The 19720-nt window shown below is 52.1% G+C and overlaps 4 protein-coding genes across 4 annotated transcripts; 3 read left to right on the top strand and 1 right to left on the bottom strand.

Moving 5' to 3' along the window:
- Nucleotides 1–1528: 1528 nt before the first annotated feature.
- Nucleotides 1529–13903, top strand: GUITHDRAFT_101325 (hypothetical protein; the record flags this gene model as incomplete). The annotated part of the gene is made up of 2 exons (XM_005839794.1): nt 1529–13123; nt 13229–13903. 2 exons carry the CDS (start codon nt 1529–1531, stop codon nt 13901–13903), a joined length of 12270 nt encoding a protein of 4089 aa, XP_005839851.1.
- Nucleotides 13904–14990: 1087 nt separating this feature from the next.
- On the bottom strand, nt 14991–15949 carry GUITHDRAFT_133290 (hypothetical protein; the record flags this gene model as incomplete). The annotated part of the gene is made up of 2 exons (XM_005839793.1): nt 14991–15695; nt 15794–15949. 2 exons carry the CDS (start codon nt 15947–15949, stop codon nt 14991–14993), a joined length of 861 nt encoding a protein of 286 aa, XP_005839850.1.
- Nucleotides 15950–17431: 1482 nt separating this feature from the next.
- GUITHDRAFT_101323 (hypothetical protein) lies at nt 17432–17766 on the top strand (the record flags this gene model as incomplete). The annotated part of the gene is made up of 2 exons (XM_005839792.1): nt 17432–17560; nt 17647–17766. 2 exons carry the CDS (start codon nt 17432–17434, stop codon nt 17764–17766), a joined length of 249 nt encoding a protein of 82 aa, XP_005839849.1.
- An 810-nt stretch (nt 17767–18576) lies between these two features.
- On the top strand, nt 18577–19114 carry GUITHDRAFT_101322 (hypothetical protein; the record flags this gene model as incomplete). Its single annotated transcript, XM_005839791.1, has 3 exons — nt 18577–18838; nt 18886–18941; nt 18989–19114. The coding sequence occupies 3 exons, from the start codon at nt 18577–18579 to the stop codon at nt 19112–19114; spliced, it is 444 nt and encodes a 147-aa protein (XP_005839848.1).
- Nucleotides 19115–19720: the final 606 nt, after the last annotated feature.

Here is a 19720-nt window from a genome sequence, read left to right as displayed (position 1 = left end):
GAAAAGGTGTTCTCATCTAGCAGCGCTTGGGAGCGAAATGATAGGAAACATTACTGACTTTTGCTTTCGATAAATACTTGTCCTAGGCGGATGCATCTTCTTACATTTTAGTTTGCTTATTTCCTTATTTTTCTAACGACATATTTGGATTAAAGCACGCTGGGATTGTGCATAGCTTTCGCACACTTGTTCGTTGTTTTCTTGACGGGATCACTTCACGCGGGTTCTTGTAGTCGTTTTTCTGTGTACACAAAAGTTACAGTGGACGCGTACAAGCACGACGGCGACGCCATCCTCCTCCTCCTCCTCCAGGCTATTCCTCCCATTCCTCCTTTTCCTCCTACTATTCCTCTTTGTTAGGAAAACTTCCTACAAGTGCTTCTCGAGAAGTGTGTTGACTTGCCTCCCTGCCTTCCTTCCTTCCCGGTTCGGAGGAGGAGGAGGAGGAGGAGGAGGGGGGGCAGGAGGGAGGAGCAAGAGGAAGAGGAAAAACACAACCTTCGAAGAGCAAGCCAACAACCTGCTGCCCATGTACCATGGCGGCGGCGCTGAATACCTACAGTATACTGGACTTGACCAGAGTACCCCTGGTCTAACTCGAGTACCCCTGGCTTATGGTCTGGTAAGGGAAGAGTACCCGTGGCTTGTAGTCTGGTAAGGGAAGAGTACCCGTGGCTTGTGGTCTGGTAATCACATCACTTTTTTTTTCGATTGAGCCATTAATATAGTATATTTGTACGAGAAAATCTGGAAGCAGAGTGCTCTACCCAAATTGGGCCACAAGCCAGCCCCCGGTAAGGGAAGAGTACCCGTGGCTTGTGGCCCCCGGTAAGGGAAGAGTACCCGTGGCTTGTAGTCTGGTAAGGGAAGAGTACCCGTGGCTTGTGGTCTAGTAATCACATCACTTTTTTTTTCGATTGAGCCATTATTCGGGAAACGCAGGGTTTTAACGGGAGGCGTTAAACTTGTCGAGTACCCCTGGCTTGTCGAGTACCCCTGGCTTGTCGAGTACCCCTGGCTTGTGGACTCTTACCCGTGGCTTGTGGTCTGGTAAGGGAAGAGTACCCGTGGCTTGTGGCCCCCGGTAAGGGAAGAGTACCCGTGGCTTGTGGTCTGGTAATGGGGGAGTACCCGTGGCTTGTGGTCTAGTAATCACATCACTTTTTTTTCGATTGAGCCATTATTCGGGAAACGCAGGGTTTTAACGGGCGGCGTTAAACTTGTCGAGTACCCCTGGCTTGTCGAGTACCCCTGGCTTGTCGAGTACCCCTGGCTTGTGGACTCTTACCCGTGGCTTGTGGTCTGGTACGGGAAGAGTACCCGTGGCTTGTGGTTTGGGAAGTCAGACTGACTTTTTTTCTCCTCTGTAAAATTGAAAAAGGTATTCCGGTGAACAGGGGGTGACCAGGGGTACCACTAGTGTAGGACTTTCCGCCGCCATGGCAATTGGGCAGCAGGTTGTTGAGAGGACGTGATGGTATGCGTGTGTGTAACAGTTCGACAGGTAGTGATGGTTCTACTGGCCATTATGAGCAAGGCTTCGCTTGCTGCTGTGTCCACTCTACATGGGATGAAGTACACAGTCGCTGAGACGGCTCAGTTGCACCTGGAAGGAGGCATCGCCGATCTGAAAGCAACCGACATCAAGATCTACTGGGGGTCCCTGGGAGCTTGGAGTGAGGAGAATGACATTCTGACATCCAACACTGTCATCGAAGTCTACCTCCCGCGGTTTTCAGGAGGATCGAACCTCTTCGGTGCTTACAGGTCTGGCAGTGCCGAAGCCAATGTCCAGTGGATGAAGCAGAGTCAAGTCCTTACCATATCTGAAAGCCTATCCAAGACGTGGGCGAGCGTTCCTTCTCCTGTTTTCAACCAAGCCGCGTCCGGAAATGGTCCTGGGGCCGGGGGATGCTTCGGAATAACACAAGACCTCTCGTCCAATGCTTTCGATCTCAAACAGATACGTGCAAACTCCTTCTCCATGTGCCACTGGGACTCACAGAAAGAGACGCTCCGCCTGCTCATGTCTTCATCGCAGCCCATCACTGGTGTCTACATCAGCAAGGTCTCCATGTATCAGAACTATGAGGCTCAGGGCAAGCAGAATGGTCTCGGTCCCTTGCCACCGATAGGAGGGATTGACGAGCAGTGGTATCAGTTGGCGCATGTTGCCATCTATCAGGCCTCTGGCTCTGTGAGAAGCTGTGCCGTGAGCTCCATCAGCGACTTCCCGTCGACACCATGTACAAGCGATTTCCTGGTTTATCAAGTTCCCTTCGATCAGTATCGCTCCGTCAGGTTTGGTACGGACCTCCCTCCTATCCCCACACGAAAGGAAGCCGGAGGCGTAGGCACGGTAGCGCCTCCATCTTTTGTGTATGCCGCAGCGTCTGGAAACAACGATGGGCCAAATCAAGCCGTTTGTATCACTGTCACGTTAGTCAGCTCCTCTACCATCTACTCCGTCGCTTCCAACCCGACCACGATTACCTTGACCGGCTTGACGGGAAGCTCCTCGCCGAGTCAGTACATTCAGCTCTTCCAGAACAAGTGTCAGTGCGAGGGATCGAGCACGGCACAGGAACTGATACCCAAGAGGTTTCGATCTTCCACAAGCACCAAGTCTGTTGGTCAGGCAGATTTTAATGCCGACGGGGCCTTGACGCTGCAGCTCATTCCGGGACATTACATTCAAGCTGGGGAGTTTGTGACTTTTTCTTTCAGTCTGAATACTGGTGGGAACCAACAGACCACTCGAGACTTGAAGGTTTCATTGTCTGGTCAACGCTGTTTGGGGAATGACTTTTGCACGTCGTCGAGCTCTATGACGGTTACCATCCCTCCTAAGAAGTTTGACTCCTCGTCCAAGATCTTGGAGGTAGTCGGCAACAGGTTGAGAGCGTCCATGTTTCAAAGTTCCAGCGATCCTGGCTCTATGACCAATATGTTTGTAACCCTGCGACCCAACTTCAATGTAGAGGTTGGGTCGGTGATCAGCTTTCAAGGTGTCTGCGGTACACAAACCAACACTCCTTACGTGACTCTGATGAGCAACAGGCTCAACGGTGGAACCTCGTTGACCGACAAGTGTACTGGAAACCCTAAGGAAGTCGACCTGGCAGACTACTGGCCCAGTGCTAGGTTAGATTGGAGCATTGGAAGACCCCTCAAGCTGACTCTAGATAACAGCCTCGGCCTCGATGCTCGGGGTATCTATGTTCTATCCTGGTCATGGCAAAATTTGTTCTCAGCAAACTCGGCCTGCTCCTTGACGTTGACTGTGCAGAAGGGAGGAGTTGTGAATGCTGAAGTAGTGGAGAACATCGGAAACACTGTTGGCAACGTGGCAAGTCCAGGGTTTATCAAGTACAAGATCGGACAGGCTACTACTCGCCCGGATACGACCAACTACATCTGTGTGACGCTCAGAAGCAACTTCCGTATCTCCACGCAGCCCATTGCACAAGGTCAGAACTCTGTGGCTCAGATTACAATCTCAGGGTTGCATGGCTCCCAGACAGCCATGGCGCCAATCATCAGCGCATGTCCGACCTTCGACTGGAACTTGTTCCAGCTGCGTCCTGTGTCTGACCCTCCAACTGCTCATTTCGTGGACAAGATCGTAGGAGGGACGCTGCATCGAACCACCAGCTGGTCAGCAGGATCAGCAGTCTTGACCGTTAACGAGGATGATGAGGCTGGCAATGTTTACTTCTCTATCCCTCAGCAGCAGGATGTTGTGTTCGCGCTGGTCTTGAAGAACCCCAAGGGTCCAAACTCCTGCCAGTCCGTGTCTCTGAGCCTCTCTGCTCGTGGACCAGGGAACCATCTGGTTACACAGACCGTTACAATGGTTCAGAACGCTCTCGAGAGAGCCTTGGAAGATGGCGAAATGGATGGGGACGTGTGTGTGCTCAAGACTTACGATTACAACTTTCCAACCAGAGTCATCGCGCAGTCGTCTCCGGTCGTGCAACAGAGCAACATCATCACAATCACTCTGAGGTCTAACATGAACATGTTGAGTAGCTTCTACAGCTCTCAGATCACCATCGTTGGACTACAAGGCACGGACACTCCAGGTACATCTTTGTTGGCTACCTCAGTTTCAGACCAATACTTTCCGAATATTGAGAAGACGACTTGGGATCGGAGCCAAGGAACGCTTGTAGTCTATCTTGCTAAAGGGATCTGCCAGCTGCCAGTCAAGGGCCAGCCTTCTAACTGTATTTATGCGGGATGGACATACATATGGCGTTACACTTTTAAGAATGGAGCAGCAGAGCAAACCAGTCCTGCAGTGTCCATTTCATCTCAATTCGCTCCAGACAAGAGGACTAACCCACAATTAATGACTCCGCCGATGAGCTCAGACTTTCATGCTCTTCACATGACAAGAAATCTTCTCAACAAGTACAACATCGGACAGCTGAACCCTGCTCCTGGTGCTGTCAATCCTGTTTGCATCACCTTGACATCAAGTAAGACTATCACTGCCCCTACCACCTTCACCCTCACAGGGTTGAGCATGTTCTCCTCGAGCTCGAACATTGCTCTGTATGATGAGTATGCTACCGCGCCGCTTACCGGGGGATTGTTCCAGACGGTTGGAGCAAACCCGCAGAGCAACTATGCCACCTACGATCAATCGACGATACGGTTCCAGCTGGGTCCATCGCAATCTCTTCAAGAGAGTGTCAAGTACAAGTTTTGTTTCAGGCTCACAAACTCCGTTACGAGTCATCCAAGCTGTCCTCAAGTATCATTGATTGTCGATTCGCAGTCTGCACCAGAAGCGTTCAAAGGGTCGCAGACGTACCTGTGCAACAACGATGTGAGCAGAAAGGTTAGGGGCTACCCCTCCGAGCCCTCGGGATGTGCTGGTTACGTCTCAGATCGCAAGTTCATCTCGTCCAACATGCGGTCAGGGTCGAACGTGACTGCAAGTACGGTATGGGTGACCATGGAGCTGCAGCCCAACTACCCTCTCATGCCTGGCCAGACTATCACCGTTGGCTCATTGTTGAGCATGACGAATGCGGGCTCATCGGAAGTGCCATGTACGATAGTTCGCAATGGCCAGGTTATCAACTCTATCACCAGTCAGCACAGTAACAAGGGAATCTTTGCTCCCGCAACGTTCGAGAGTGTTTGCAAGTTTATCGACAGCAAGATTCAGATATCTTACACAGGAGGATCAGCACCCTCCTCAAATCTTGTTTACGATCCGTATTTCGATGTGAGCGCTCGCCGATCGAAGGGTCTGTACAAGGTGGAGGTGATTGCGGGGGGCTCTCAGTACAAAGCTGCTATCGTGATCATCTGCGACGTCACGCCTGGTGAAGAGTTCTGGTCCAAGACGACCTGCACAGATGCAGGAGTAGTGTTTGCTGCTGGTACCTCAGCTCGAGCAAAAGCGACGGTCTTGTCTGGTACTGTGTCCTCCATCAATCTCACAGCGTCTGGTTCAGGCTACACTATTTCTCCTCGTGTTTTCATAGTGGATCCCACAGGGTCAGGCAGCGGTGCTTTAGCAAGAGCCTTTGTATACGACCTGTCAATCTTCACGGTGCAGCTGCAGCTTGAGAATCAGATCACTCCTTCCAGTGTTGAAGGTTTCACGGTCACGGCACAGTCGTTTGTATCCTCCGCTCTAGACAGCGGGAAGCTTGCGCTATCCAAGTCAAGCCTCAAATTTCAAGAGCACAACAGCTCAGAGGTTGTCTTCACTGTCACTCCGCAACTCAACCTCTACGAGGGCGACATGCTCCTTGTCAATCTGCCTGCTTATGATGTCATCACTGGCCCGATCTTTGGTGTGACCTCCTCCCCCAACCCAGCATTTTCGACCTTCTCAACTCAGCTCGAGTGGGAGCTGAATTACAATGAGAAAGATCGAGCGCGAGCATACGTCAGCAACGGTTGGGCAGCGGACGGGAACAGACATCGGTCAGGAGATGGAGATGTAGACGGTTTGTTTGTGTTGTCGCCCGATGACGAGGGCTACAACAAGAACAAGGACTTGTGCTGGAGCCGCGTGTCCTGCCCGTGGGGCCTGCCGGATAGCGACGTCACCTTCGGGAGCTCTTTGAGCACTCTGTCTCTGATCAAGGTTCAGAGCACGGCAGCCTCTTCTCTTGGGTACACACAAGACATTTGCTACAAGAACAGCAGCTTCAACCTGCCCCACGACTCTCACTACGTCGGCATGCAGCTCAAGTGCCGCAACAATCAGCACACTGCGACCGATGGAGGTCAAGTCACAAGCGTGCGAGTGCGACATGGGGGGCTAACGGTCGTTAGCGGGAGGTACACAGAGACTTCAGGGATCTCTGCGGCAGCACCAACGTTTGTGGCAGCAGCTGTCAGTGCAGCTAGTCAAGCCAGGGGGTCGCTGATGTACCATGTGGTTGGAGTTCAGTACATGTCAGGCAGCTCCTTGACAGATGGTGACATGATCGTGTTTGATTCGACTTACCAAGTGTCGCCTGCCGCAGCATCCGTCTCATCCCTCTACAGCAGCAGTCCAGCTGTGCAAGTGACGTCTCCCGGCTTGTACTCAGGGTTCCCGTATGCGACGGTCACTGGCAAGGACACGCAGCTTCAAGTGCTTCTCAGCGTGTCGAGCGCCAGCCTGTCCTCTCAGGGAAGCGGTTACACTACAATTCCAACGGTGACAACTACGCTCAAGCCAAATGTTGCTCTGCCCTCCACAGTCCAGCAGCTGGAGCTTCCCATATTTGATGTGTCGTTGACCAACGTCACCGGTACGGTCATCACCCAGTCTATCCTCGACTACAGTCAGGCGAACAAATGCTTCGTGGTGGCGGAAGAGTTCCCAACGTCGTTCCTGAGTGATTGTCAGGTCATGCCCAAGGAGCAGGTCGGTCGATACACCGGCATGACAGCGATGATCGGATCCAACGAGTACGTCATCAAGCAGGGAGCTGGCGGCGTCTACTGGGTGACAGACCTCCAAGGCAACAAGCCTAGAAACATCGACCTGGCGAACAAGCCCTACACCATCTACACGCAGCTGCAGCTGCAGGTGGCAAAGGGGAAGTGGATCAGGCAGGGCGAGAGCATCAGCATAAGCATCCCCAGCTACAGGTTCAGGTCCATCCCTAGCGATACCAACGCGTTCGTCACTCGCGCTACGGACGACGCCTCCAAGACCATCAAGGAGAGGACGAGGTTTCAGTTGGCGTCTCCTATCAGTGTTGGCAACGTTGGTATGGCAGGAGCACCGACGACAAGAATGTTTATTTTCGGGGGGGCCATCTCAAGCGGCGACAGCTGTACCATCCCGGGAAGTGATATCGAGGCCCCTCAGACATCTGATGGCCTGACTGTCAACCTGGCGCAAACCATGACTAGCGTAGGAGCCAACAAGCCAGTTTTCCTTCCTCCCTCGACGTGGGGATCTGGATATCTCAGACCCGCCTGGTTCAAAGGCACCTGTCTCTCCAGCAGAACTTTGAACGGTGTTTTCATGCTCAAGGGGCAAAGCACGGGCATCGAATGGATCGAAATCGTGACACCGGGAACGAGTTGCAGCTCCAACATCATTGTTATTATCTCCAGCCCAGCTAAGTATGCGGTGACAGACGCCTTGACCAACTCCCCCGTCTGTCCTGATGACTTCAGCCTGTGCACTCAGGCAACGGCTGTTGCGACGGTTAATGGAGGCTCCATCACGGGCGTATCACTGACAAACAGCGGCAGTGGATACTTCTTTGCGCCTACAGTGAGGTTTGAGAACTCGGACTCCAACACTCCTTGCGACGCTTTTGCCGTTGCTCACCTGTCGCACAACTACACTGCTCGACTGCGGGTGTCGCCGGACTCAAGCTTGATGATGTATCGGAGTCAAAGAGACCAGTATGACTCGCTCACTGGCTTGCACTCTGATGTGTTCTCCCCGGTATCCCTCCACAAGAAGCATGACGCGAGGACGCTGAATGCAGAGATCGGCACAGGATACGTCGCTGCCATCATCATCACGTCTCTTCCTCCTGTCTCCTGTGCTGGCCCTATAGAAATCGAGGCTCCGCCTTCAGGCAGGACAGCAAAGGCTCAGACAGCAGCTGCAGGAGACCTCTCTTCCATTCAGGTGATCGATGGAGGCTACGGCTACGAGTATCCTCCTGCTGTCAGCTTCGCTTGCAAGCAAGGAGCTGCCCGCGCTATCCTCGGCTTCACTACTGCAGATGTTCATATGGCTGGAACTCGAGTGAATTCTTCTTATACGGGGCTACAACCTGTCCTTCTCTCAGCTGCCACGTCAGCACCAGCCTTTCAGAATTCCATGGACTCGCCGGTGGTGGTTGGTTTCAACAAAGCCTGCAGCAACGGAGTCACGCAGACCTACTCCAGGGCAGGCAGCGGATGGAACAACTCGCGAGTGACTGGCGTCAGCCTCCCCAGTAGCGTCGACCTTGCTGGGTTTGCCTTCGGCTTCACATCTGTCACCATCAGTCCTTCTCCTGTCAACGCCCACGGGCTGGTTGACCCTGCAGCAGACGCTCTCGCTGTCCCCACCTGGTCCTTTCCTGCCTCAGGATCAGTGCTTGCCAACGGAGTGGAGGGGGTGGTGCAGCCATTGCCTGGCATCGGGTCAAAGAATGGCAAAGGTGTGAATGGAGTGATCTTGTACGATGGCCCGAGCTCCTATGTAGACCTGACAAGCTGCCATCAGGCCGTCCTCATCTTCAACTCTCCACAACGTCTAGGAGGGAAGACCCTGAAACTTCAACTCCTTCAACCCACAGGCTCCAGCCTCCCCAGCTATGTGATCGTACAGCAGGGACAGGGGTACGCCAACATCCCGATAGTCGTAGACATTGCCTTCAACGTCGGAGGCTCCACCAAGAGCTACTCCAAGGACTTCGCTGACCTCTCGAGCAGCCAGCAGACCACCTGCCGGCCCTCCTACTTCGCATTCAATACTGCATACCAGGGGTACAACGTCTTCTCGATATTCGTCAGATCCTCTGGCACTTCAACAGGGCCCATAGGCCTGACGCTAGATGGAGTGCTGCTAACGCGGGAGGGCTACGGATATGAGACGGCTCCTGCAGCAACCTTCAGCTGCAGCGGATGTTCAACCAGCCAGTGCAAAGACAAAACCGCAATCTCCATCGCAAATGACGTCTGCACAGCCTCTGATTTGATCGTCGACGCTACGGTGAGCCAGGGATGCGCAGGAGGCTGTCAGCGGCAAGTGTACGCCAACGCCTTCTTCTCCCCCAACAATGGAAACGGAATGCAAATCTGCTCGCCGGCTGCTGCTGCTGGTGACTACCGGACGCGCAAGACGCTGCAGATGCGAGTGTCGAACGGTCTGTCTGCCTTCTCAACGAAGAATGTGTACACTGTGAGACGTGGCCAGGGCTTCCAAGGCGCGAAGGGTTCACTGATCTTCAAGCTTACCGCAAACGCTACGTTCTCCTTCTCGTCTCTCTGCGAGGTCCCCAAAGTTATCGTGGAACCTCCGCCCAGGGTGGGGGTGCAGGCCGAGGTCAACCTTGACTATCACGACACCTCTTACGACCCCTACACCAACAGACCATCGGCAAGCTTGACAGCAGCTAGCAAGGGGTTTACAGCTGAGAATGCCACATACACGTACCTGCTCAAGGTCATCAATGCTGGATCTGGGTACCTGAAGCCTCCGAGCATTCGCATAGTCTCATCATTGGGTTTGTTGCCTACCTGCCCTACCCCCATAGTTCGCGCCTTCCCGAGGAACGGGCTGGTTGCATCGAGGGTGGAATTAATTAGAAACATTTCCCTCCCCGAAGCTAACCAGGGAAGTGCAAAGGAGAAGCCGACGTGCAGCAGCGGATCGTTTGTCGTCAAGTCACTTTGCCCAGACTCCCAGCTTTGCACGAGCTCGTACTCGCAAGCGGAGCTGAACCCACTGCCTTCCTGCTCGATGTCATCACAGTGTGGCAGTTGCATTACCTTCCCTTGTCCTTCCCATGCATGTGCGCCTGACAATTGTCCTTCTTACCTTTCGACGGTACTTGACGCTTCTCTCTCCTCTGTAGTGCCAGACGAAGCGCTCGCTGTCATCGGGTGGGATGCACGGCAACAGCAGCCAGTCTTGCTCAATCAAGGCTTCGGGTTCTCTCCCAACACGCCCAATCCCCTCCGACTTGAGTTCCCCTCGGACGTTGGGCAGGCGTATCCCTGCGCGGAGATTCTTCTCTACTTCTCGGCTGGCCCCAGCTCTGACGCCCTTCAGCCTGGCCCTTTGCACTGGCCTGGTGACCTGTCGTACAAACAAAACGCTGTCCGGAATTATGCTGGCGAGGTTACTGAAGTCAACTATTTATTCCGACCTGGTTTCATCAATGCAGTGTACGGCTCTTTCAGCAATTTCCCTGTCACCACGCTCGTCTCTCTAACCAGTTCAGCTCTACTTGTTGTTGTGTCAGCAGGAGGGTTCAAGGTGGGAGATTACATCAGACTGGCTGAGGAAGTGATGCTTGTCAACGGGGTCAGCCAGCAGCAGAACACCCTCACCGTCACCCGAGGAGCACTGAACACAACAATCACCTCCTCCTTCGCTCTTGGAACCGTTGTCCGCCCTTTCAATCCCGGCTCAGTGCTGCTGAAAGAAATTGCAAACGACGCGACGACCATCCAAGTATCGGAAGCATCAAGATTCATCTCGGACAGATACATCCAGATAGAGCACGAGGTCATGTACATCTCCAGCGTGCATGCCGCGTCTTTGACCGTCCTACGAGCTCAGGAAGGAACGCTTGCAAGCAGCCATGCCGCCTTCAAGCCCGTGGGCTACATTCGCCCTTCACAGCAGTATCCCATCGTGCTACTGGAGCCCATCAGCTCTAGTCAGACGACTTTCTCCGTGTCTGACGGGAGTTTCTTCTACACCGGCGCCTCAATCAAGGTGCTCAGCGAGGCCATGGCAATTACTGCAGTCTCAGGCGACACCTTGACAGTAAAGCGAGCTCAAGCTTCAACCTCAGCTGCGGCTTATCCCAAGCAAGTCTTGGTGAAGCTTGTGCAAGGCACGGCAAACGTTATATCGGTTACCACCACCAGCACCAGCATCGTACCATCCATCACCAGATCCTCCATGAACATCCTGAGTAATGTTTATGCTTCTGACACTATTCTATCTGTGAGGGACCCCGTGCAGAATACATCGTCGACGGGCTTTCAACCCGGCGACTATGTGCTGGGAATGTCTATCTTCTATTATTCTTCGAGTGAGGTGATGTTGGTCTTGAGTGTTGAGACAGCCAGAATATCAGGATATCTTTATCAAAATCTGACTGTTGCAAGAGCTCAATTTCAGACCACTGCAACATTGATTGGCCGTGGATTCCCAATAACGCTCTCATCAAGTCCGCGCATCCTCCAACAAAGTCTAAGCCCGACAGCTACAAACCCCGTCTTCTCGAACTCTACTGGTCTGCAAGCTGGAGATATTCTGTGGGCTTTCCCAACTCAAAATGAAGGAAATATTGAAGTGATGGAGTATCAGTCTGATGGGAGTGTACTTCGAGGATTGATCCCAGACTACGGTGGCAGGTCGCAGGTAGCATCAGTGTCAAAAGGAGCAATTGTCCAGACCATTTCGCAGCCTGCTTACTTCAGTCCCCCTTATTGCACTTCTAACAATGGGTCACTGTTGAACATGACAGGGATCTCCAAGTTTGCTGTTGGCGACATCGTGTCAGATGGCCTCACAGCTTACAACGTGACAGCTATCGATGCAGGGTTAAGTCAGATCAAGGTTGAGAGCCTTTATGTCCCAGGTGCTTCCCCTTCGTGTTCGCAACAGAAAAATGCTATCCTTTCTTACATAGTGAAGATGGAGGGTCTGAGGGTTTTAAGCACTTCTTGGAGTCTCGAAGAGCAAACGTTTCTGGTCGATCCTTCAGTTGTCCATACAATCAACTTGCAGACCATGGTCTCTGATTTCTATTCAGCTGGAGACTTTGTCTGGATTGCTGACAAGAGTACGTCTAGTAGTGGGTTGTTTCAAGTAGAGTACGTCGGAAACTACTCCCTTAATGTAACAGTCTACACCATACCTCGTAGCACAGTAGGAAAACTATACAATTTTGAGAAAGACACAGCGATTCTCTATAAGTACGAAAGATTTGATGTGACCAACGGCACAGCTCTCTCTCCAGGAGACAGTGTATTATTCACGTGGCTATTGGCTGGCGGGACAGGTTACATCATTTCATCGACCGAAAATGAAATTCGCATGAAAATCACTGCTGGCAAGTATGTAGTCAACAATCCTTCTCCGAATAGTTATAGTTATTACTCCTATTTCCATGATATGTATGAGAACTTGCTGCTTATCCGGGTGTCAAAGACGAGCTACGCCAGGTCGAAGCTTGCCCTCGCAATCGATTCGACTGTCAACACTATCAATCTCTTTGACGCGTCCGGATTTCGCGCAGGGGATAACTTTATCATTGACCAAGAAGTAATGACCATAGAGAACCTCAACGGCAACCTGCTTCTAGTCAAGCGCGCTCAGCAAGGCACTTTGGCTGCCCCTCATGCGTTTGACGCGCTTGTGGAATGGAAGGCTCCAGTGTCAGCCACTTCTTCGCAAGTCTCGTCCGTGACGCCGCTGTTTCGACGTGACCAGCACTTGAGATACATCTCTCAGCTCGGCCCCATCACCCTTCCCAGCTCGATCCAACAGCTTTCGAGCTATCAGAATGTCTGGGCAGAGCTCGACGAGGAGATCATCTTAATCCGGCAGCCCGCCTTAGGAATCGTCAAGGCTTCAGATCGCGGACTGAGAGGAACGGCTGTTGCAGCGCACGTGAGCAACACGACCTACAACATCCCCAACGCCATCTTCTCCTGGCTCTTCTCCTTCAGGTCAAACCTGCCGGGCAATTCGGGCTTCGCAGCTCTGCCCGTGTACGAAATGAACGCTGCTGGGGTCATTGCGTTGTCAGGGGTTCATGTGCTGTCTGGAGGTAGCAGGGTGACAAGTGAGCCAGCTCTAAAGCTCATTCTCAATCACTTCCTTGAGAACGAAGCCCGAGGACAGTCCATCGCAGGCCCTTTGTACTCATACCGCACATTGATCGAGCAGACCTTCTTGCAGGTCGACCTGTCTAACAAGTTCACTCAGAGGCTGATCAGGCCGATCCTCACCTACCCATCTACCTACCAACCTTGGAGGTTCTCAGCTGACCCTCTTTACTTCCAGGACAAGATGGACGGCTTCGACCCTGCCTCAGACAGCTCCATCTTGTCTCCATCCCACAACAGCTCCAACGCCATCAACGCGAGCTCGCCGAACCCCTTCGAGCCAGGCTCACCCGTGTTTGTGCTGGACTCCCTCGGTCAGATGCTCGGGGATCAGGCGGTCCCACAGCAGAGCCTCTCGGTATCGGACGGTGCCGCTTACTTTTATTCCATCATCAGCAGACCGTCCGTCCTCGACTCAGTGTGGAGCAGCCCGCCCTTGCTGATAGTTTCGACCTCCTCGCCTACCTCGGTAGACCTGTTCCTCAACGACACGGTCGCTGGCTTGTACTCCAACGGACAAAAGACCGCTCTGCTGTCCTCCAGCACCAGGATGTTTGTCTGGAAGACGGATCCGCGCCAGCTCGCTGTGCTTGCAGCACCAGTCAGCTCAGCAGCCTCTTCAGCAAGCTCCTCATCCTCATCACCCGCAGGAGGTCTCAACGTCGGCGCCATTGTAGGCGGCGTCATTGGCGGAATCGTCGGAGCGGCTGTGCTGGGCCTGCTGGCTTACAAGTTTGTGGGTAATGGGAAAGTCGCCAAGTCAGCGGATGTAGAGATGGCCCCGGTGTATGCGCCTCAGGCCTACGGCTACATCGTGCAGTATACAGCACCTCCTGTGGTCAGATACCCTTGAGTGGCAGGATCAAGGGAGAGGTGAGAAGGCGTCTTGATCCCGCAAGCTGCAGCTCCTGTAGTTTGCCTCTTTGACCTCGTCCTTAGCGAGGAAGTTTCACTTGTTTGTTGAAATGAAAACGTGGATATGCAATTACATGATCAGAAACAAGAAAGAGAGGGGGGAGAGGGAAAGGGAAAGGGAAAGAGAACGAGAAAGAGGACGGGGACGGGGAAGTGGAAGGGGCGGGAAGTAGCGAGACGGGAAGGGAGGAGAAAGGAAATAGGAGCGGAGCGGGCAGATGATCTCCTTCTATGGCTCCTTCCTGACTTTCCCGACTCCATCATCCTCATGGATCCTGCCTCCTTTTTCTGCTTCTTCTCAGGGCTCGTTCCTCCGAGGTCGTCCTCAGCTATCCTCTGTCGCTTCACTGCATGTCGATACGACTGTACAGATTATGAGTGACCTCACTGCAAGGATGAAATGGGAAAAGACTGAATACTATACTTGACTTTCCTTTGACTATTCGAAGAGCCACCCCTACTTGATGTAAGTCACGTCGTGGCTTCTTTCCTCGAAACTTATCATTCTCGTCTACGTTGGGGGTTCCACTCGAGGTTTACGTTGGGGTCTTCGAATAGTGATCAACGTAATTACGTTGGGGGTTCCAGTCGAAGGTGAGTCTGGTAAATGATGGAACATTGCTGAAGTTCGAACACGGGGGAGTTGAATTCAGTCATGTGAGCCTCGATCGAATACACGATCGAACAAGCGATTTCTCATTCTTGCCGCTGTAGGATTGTTGGGTCTCGGCCTCCACGGTGCAGAAACGGTCAGAACGACTTGTCTTTTTGAATGCACCATTGATGCCATGATGACTGATGCGGTTTGAACGAATAGTCAGAAATGCCTTGTTCAAATTCTGTTCTTCATGCGTATGTCCTCTGGTGTTGAAGAGTGTTCCTTTCCCTCCATGAGGGGCACCAGCGTTGCAACAGCATGAACATTTTGATCTATTGCTTCAAGTGGAGTTGTGAAAGAATTGTGCATTTCGGGTCAAAAGGTAACTGACAGTATACTTGATGTGAAAAACTAGGGTACTCTTCTCTTAGCAGCACCGAGCACTGCATCGCCGTGAGGTTGCAGGGCAGGGGGTAGACCTTGCATCTCGGTGGTCCATATCCTCGTTGATCCTCTTCCACTTCACGATCACGTTGTCCTTGGAGGGCGCGTTCCTGCCCGACCTGAACTTGCAGGTCCTCACACACCGATCCACGCGCATCGACGCGACCTCATCCAGCCTCTCCCATGTCCATCCCTCTTTTTGTAATGTCTCCTGCCTGAAGGCGTCCGCCACGTTGGGGCATATGTCAAAGAATGTCTGCATCCCCTGGACATTGTAGATGACATCGCTCTCGGTGACAAGGAAGTGATTGCATGCATACCATACATAATCCATCATGGCAAGCTTAAGGAGATTCAGGTTGGAGTAGAGGAACCTGGCCCGGCTGGAGAGCGGGCTGGTCATCACCTGCCTCAGCTCACTCGCGCACCTCACCCTCTGCTTGAAGGAGGGCCTCTTGGCCGTGTTGGGGTAGAGGCCGAGGAGCCGCCAGTGCAGTATGTTGACCAGCACGGATGCGTAGGGATGGACGAAGCTCTTCTCCGGCAGCAAGGCGACGCGGTTTCGCTTCAGGCAGGGGATGCTGTTGCATATGATGTTGATGATGAGGTTGGACTTCCAGTCCTTCTGGATGAGGTGCCTATGTCCGGGAGGGTAGAGTGATGGTAGGTGGCGCTGGGGTAGAGGAGCCTGGCATCGCTGGGCATCTTATAATGGATGTCGGGGTGCTTTTTGGCGATCCAGCACGAGATCAGGCTTCTGTCGATCATGATCTGGGCATGGCTCACGCTCAGCTGCTCATACATCTTCTTGAGGTAGTGGTTCATCACAGGTTCCTCCTGGTAGAACCAATGGTTCTGGTTTCTTGTTGCCCCGCTGGACATGTCAACCGTGGGGTTGGACGAGAGCTCGTCCATGGCATCTTCGTACAGCATGCAACCCATGTCGCTGAGATTGATACGGTCGTGGATAGGGAAAATGTCTACACACTCCACCTGGTTGTGGATGACCGTGAACTTCTCGATGGGGCTTCCTCTTGATGTCCTCCGAAAGTACTATAAGTCGTCATGCAGCTGACACAGCTATCCGACCTTGCTTATGCCGCGTCGAGCATTCATCATTTTGATCTATGTCTTGCAGTATGTCTTGTATGTCCTGAGGCGTGTGAAGCCTCAACAGTTGAAAACCTGTGCAAGCCTCCTCGACTCTCCTGATTGTCCTCGTACTGATTTTTAACTCAACTTTGAGTAAAGGTGCAGACAGAATCTTCGTAATTCAGGAAAGCTACTTAGCAGCACACGCAAAATATTCCATAGTAAAAGCATCCACCTCAGACAAGAGACATGGAGAAGACGAAAGGCAGATCTGCGCTTCTAATCTACTGACCCTAAACAAGTCCATGGTGAACGGAGACGACGTCCGCCTGTGTACCAACCCCACCCCTTTCATCCCCCTTGCCCTTGCCATTGATCTGTTTCTTATCCTTATCCTTGTCCTTGCCCTCGCCTTTGTTCATCAAGCTATTCGGCACTTGAATAGTCGTATCCCTCTTGATTCCACTGAGCCCTTTTGCTGCTCGACCATGAGGATATTGGTGCAAGCAAGCTCAAGCGATGGAGCCCTTTAATCAGCGACTCGCGAGCGCGGAGAATCTCCCTGCCTGGAACCTTCCAATGATTTTCGAAGATTTCCAGGCCCATTCCTTTGTGGCACAAACCAAATCAGAAGAAGCCCCTGTCCTTGATTGCGATCTTCAAGAACGCCAGATGTACCCAAGCAGCCCGATTGCCCCCTGCAAGCTTCCAACGTTTGCAAACTCAAGCTCATGGCGGCATCAGGAGTGAAGCCGACAGTGAAGCGAGCGGTGAGGCAGCAGCCGCACTTTGAAATGGCAGTCAAATCCTTCGTGCTCAGTCTTGCAAGCACGTCTCGGCGGCGGCTGCGCGTGCAAGCTTTTGCGAAAGATTTTGCGAAGAAGCTTGGACTCGAAAATTTCAGGGGGTAGAGGATGGTACAACGGTGTCCTCTTGTATGCTTCCCTCGTCTTGGAATGCCTGGATGCCTGATTTGTAAAGATTTTGAAGCTCCAACTTTGAATGCTGAATCACGATACTCCAGGTGCTTGGAGATGAAAGCACTTGCCTTGGACTTGTTCGGATCATTTTGCTTCCATATGAAATGTTTGTTATATATCAATCCAAGTCTCCTCCTTTATAGCTTTTGATTTTGTGTATATCCCAGACGCTGCTGGATGTTTTTCCTCTCAGTACATTGTCTGAGTCTTATTTTCAATCATCGATTGGATGAAGTTAACTAAGACAACTCAAAAAATGCACTTTTTTGTGTTTTTTTTTTTAACGTTTCAAGGGCCCGATGGGGTATATGTTTCCAAGTTCTCAAAGTCTGCTTCTGAGAATTCTGTCTGGATGCAGGCCATCGACCTCCTGCAGAAGGCGAGCGAGTGCGTGGTAGAGGACAACTCCGACTTTCAGCTACAGATTAAGATCTTAGCGCTTCGAGGAGACGCGCTGTTGATGCTCGACCAAGCGACTGCGGTGAGACGCCATTGTTGTTGGCGTGTCTGACGAGCGGAAGGCGCTGGCGTCGCTCACGGACGCTCACACATCTGACACACCCCAAGGCCTCCCTGACCGTGAAAGCCAATCGAGAGCGAAGAATCAACGAAGCGATCGCTGCTGCTCGATCGAGTCCCCATCACATAGTGGTGAAGGACTGGAGGATTCCTGGTAGCTTCAAGTAGCGCTTGTACACTAGTCCATGTGTCAATACGAGATCATTTAAACGAGTTGAAGGAGAGACAGACTATGATCAGATACCAGGTGGGTCCGGTATACTGTTCACAGTCAATGTCTTTGCTGTATTCCTCGTGTAGAGGTTTTCGCTGCCTCCTAGGTATCCTTGTTGGTCAGTGACTGGATGACTTTTGACACGTGACCTCGTAAAGTTAACTGAACGTAGAGTGGCCACGGCTACCACCCACCTTCCCGCCGCTCACCCCACCCCCTCTATAGTAGATTTTATCGTGAAGTACAAGGAGGGGTGGATAGTCCGTCAGCGCGATTGGGGGTGGGGGGTTCTTAATTTTACATTTGGGTATTTTCATCCACCCCCTGTTCAATGCCAACTTTTCAACCCTCTTGGTGAACCACGGGGTCGTCATGTAGTGGAAGGGGTGATAATCCAGTGAAAAGGTAGGGTGTAGCAGGCAAACATTTGCGAGATGAGGGGTGGGCTGGTGTAACTTCACCGAGGGGTAGGGGGTCCCTTTCCCTTGAGCCCTCACTCTCTTCACGCTGTTCATCCTCCTCCTCCTCCTCCTCCTCCTCCTCCTCCTCCTCCTCCACTTCCTTACCCTCCCCACGTCATCGGTTTCTCGTCAGTGTCATCATCTGATCGCAGTGGCATACTCGTCGTTCAGTTGATGTCATTCGCGTCTTGAACACCTTGTTTAGTATATCCAACTTTTTGCTCGTAAACATCCACTATTCTTATTGCAGACCTTCAAGTAGAAAGGAATCTCTGGGAAGTTGGCAAACCCTTACATTCAACCATGGGCGCAGAGGTTAGCATGTGCGACAACGGGTGCATGCAACCGGTGAAGGTCGGCAGGCAGATCTCGGAGAGGTCGATAGTGCCTGAGAGCGAATTGCGTGTTGTTAACAGCCGTGTGTTTGATGTCAAATCAAAGCAAGCTGATGAACGAGAGAAGAAGCATCTGGAAGAAAAATACTTACTGATTAAGCAAGAAATCAGTGAATGTGAGAAGGTCCTCGCTAGAGTTCGTGGTGTTTCCCTTTCGCGCAGCAGTGAAAGTATGAGCTTTTTCTTTTCCTGACCATATCTCACACCCTCATTTCAGTCTTCCTGAACAGCATGATTCAAAGACATGATGAACTAAGACAACAACTCAACGAGGTATTCTGGGTATGATTTTCATCTTCTTTTTTTGAGTGAATTCACAGATCCAGCACAAGTTGGCCCTGCTACCTGATGACTGGGATGAGAAGATGCCAAAAACCAGATTGAATACCTACAAGTACTTTGAGAATATCCAGCCAGAGATTGAGATCACAAGTTTTCAAACTTGAAAGTGCCGTCACCAGTCACCCAGTCGTGTAGAGCAGTGAAGCTCTGCTCTTCCCTTGTACTTTTTTGGATTTTGATTTGCCTTGCAAAGAACTCAACTTGTTAACCCTCAGTCCCTGTCTCTATCTCTGTCTCTGTCTCTCTGCCTCGCTGCCTCTCTCTCTCTCTCTCTCTCTCTGTCTGTCTCTGTCTGTCTGTCTGTCTGTCTGTCTGTCTGTCTGTCTGTCTGTCTGTCTGTCTGTCTGTCTGTCTGTCTGTCTGTCTGTCTGTCTGTCTGTCTGTCTGTCTGTCTGTCTGTCTGTCTGTCTGTCTGTCTGTCTGTCTGTCTGTCTGTCTGTCTGTCTGTCTGTCTGTCTGTCTGTCTGTCTGTCTGTCTGTCTGTCTGTCTGTCTGTCTGTCTGTCTGTCTGTCTGTCTGTCTGTCTGTCTGTCTGTCTGTCTGTCTGTCTGTCTGTCTGTCTGTCTGTCTGTCTGTCTGTCTCTCTCTCTCTCTCTCTCTCTCTCTCTCTCGCGTCTGCGCCTGCGCTGCTTCTCTTCATCGCACTCTCACATCCTCCTCCTGCCCGCACACGAAGCTGTAGAAATGGTCTGAGGCGGACCCGGTCTTGT

This window comes from Guillardia theta, assembly GCF_000315625.1.
Source record: "Guillardia theta CCMP2712 unplaced genomic scaffold GUITHscaffold_7, whole genome shotgun sequence".
In the NCBI taxonomy this organism is placed as follows: Eukaryota; class Cryptophyceae; order Pyrenomonadales; family Geminigeraceae; genus Guillardia; species Guillardia theta.
This window is presented reverse-complemented; position numbering and strand designations above follow the sequence as displayed.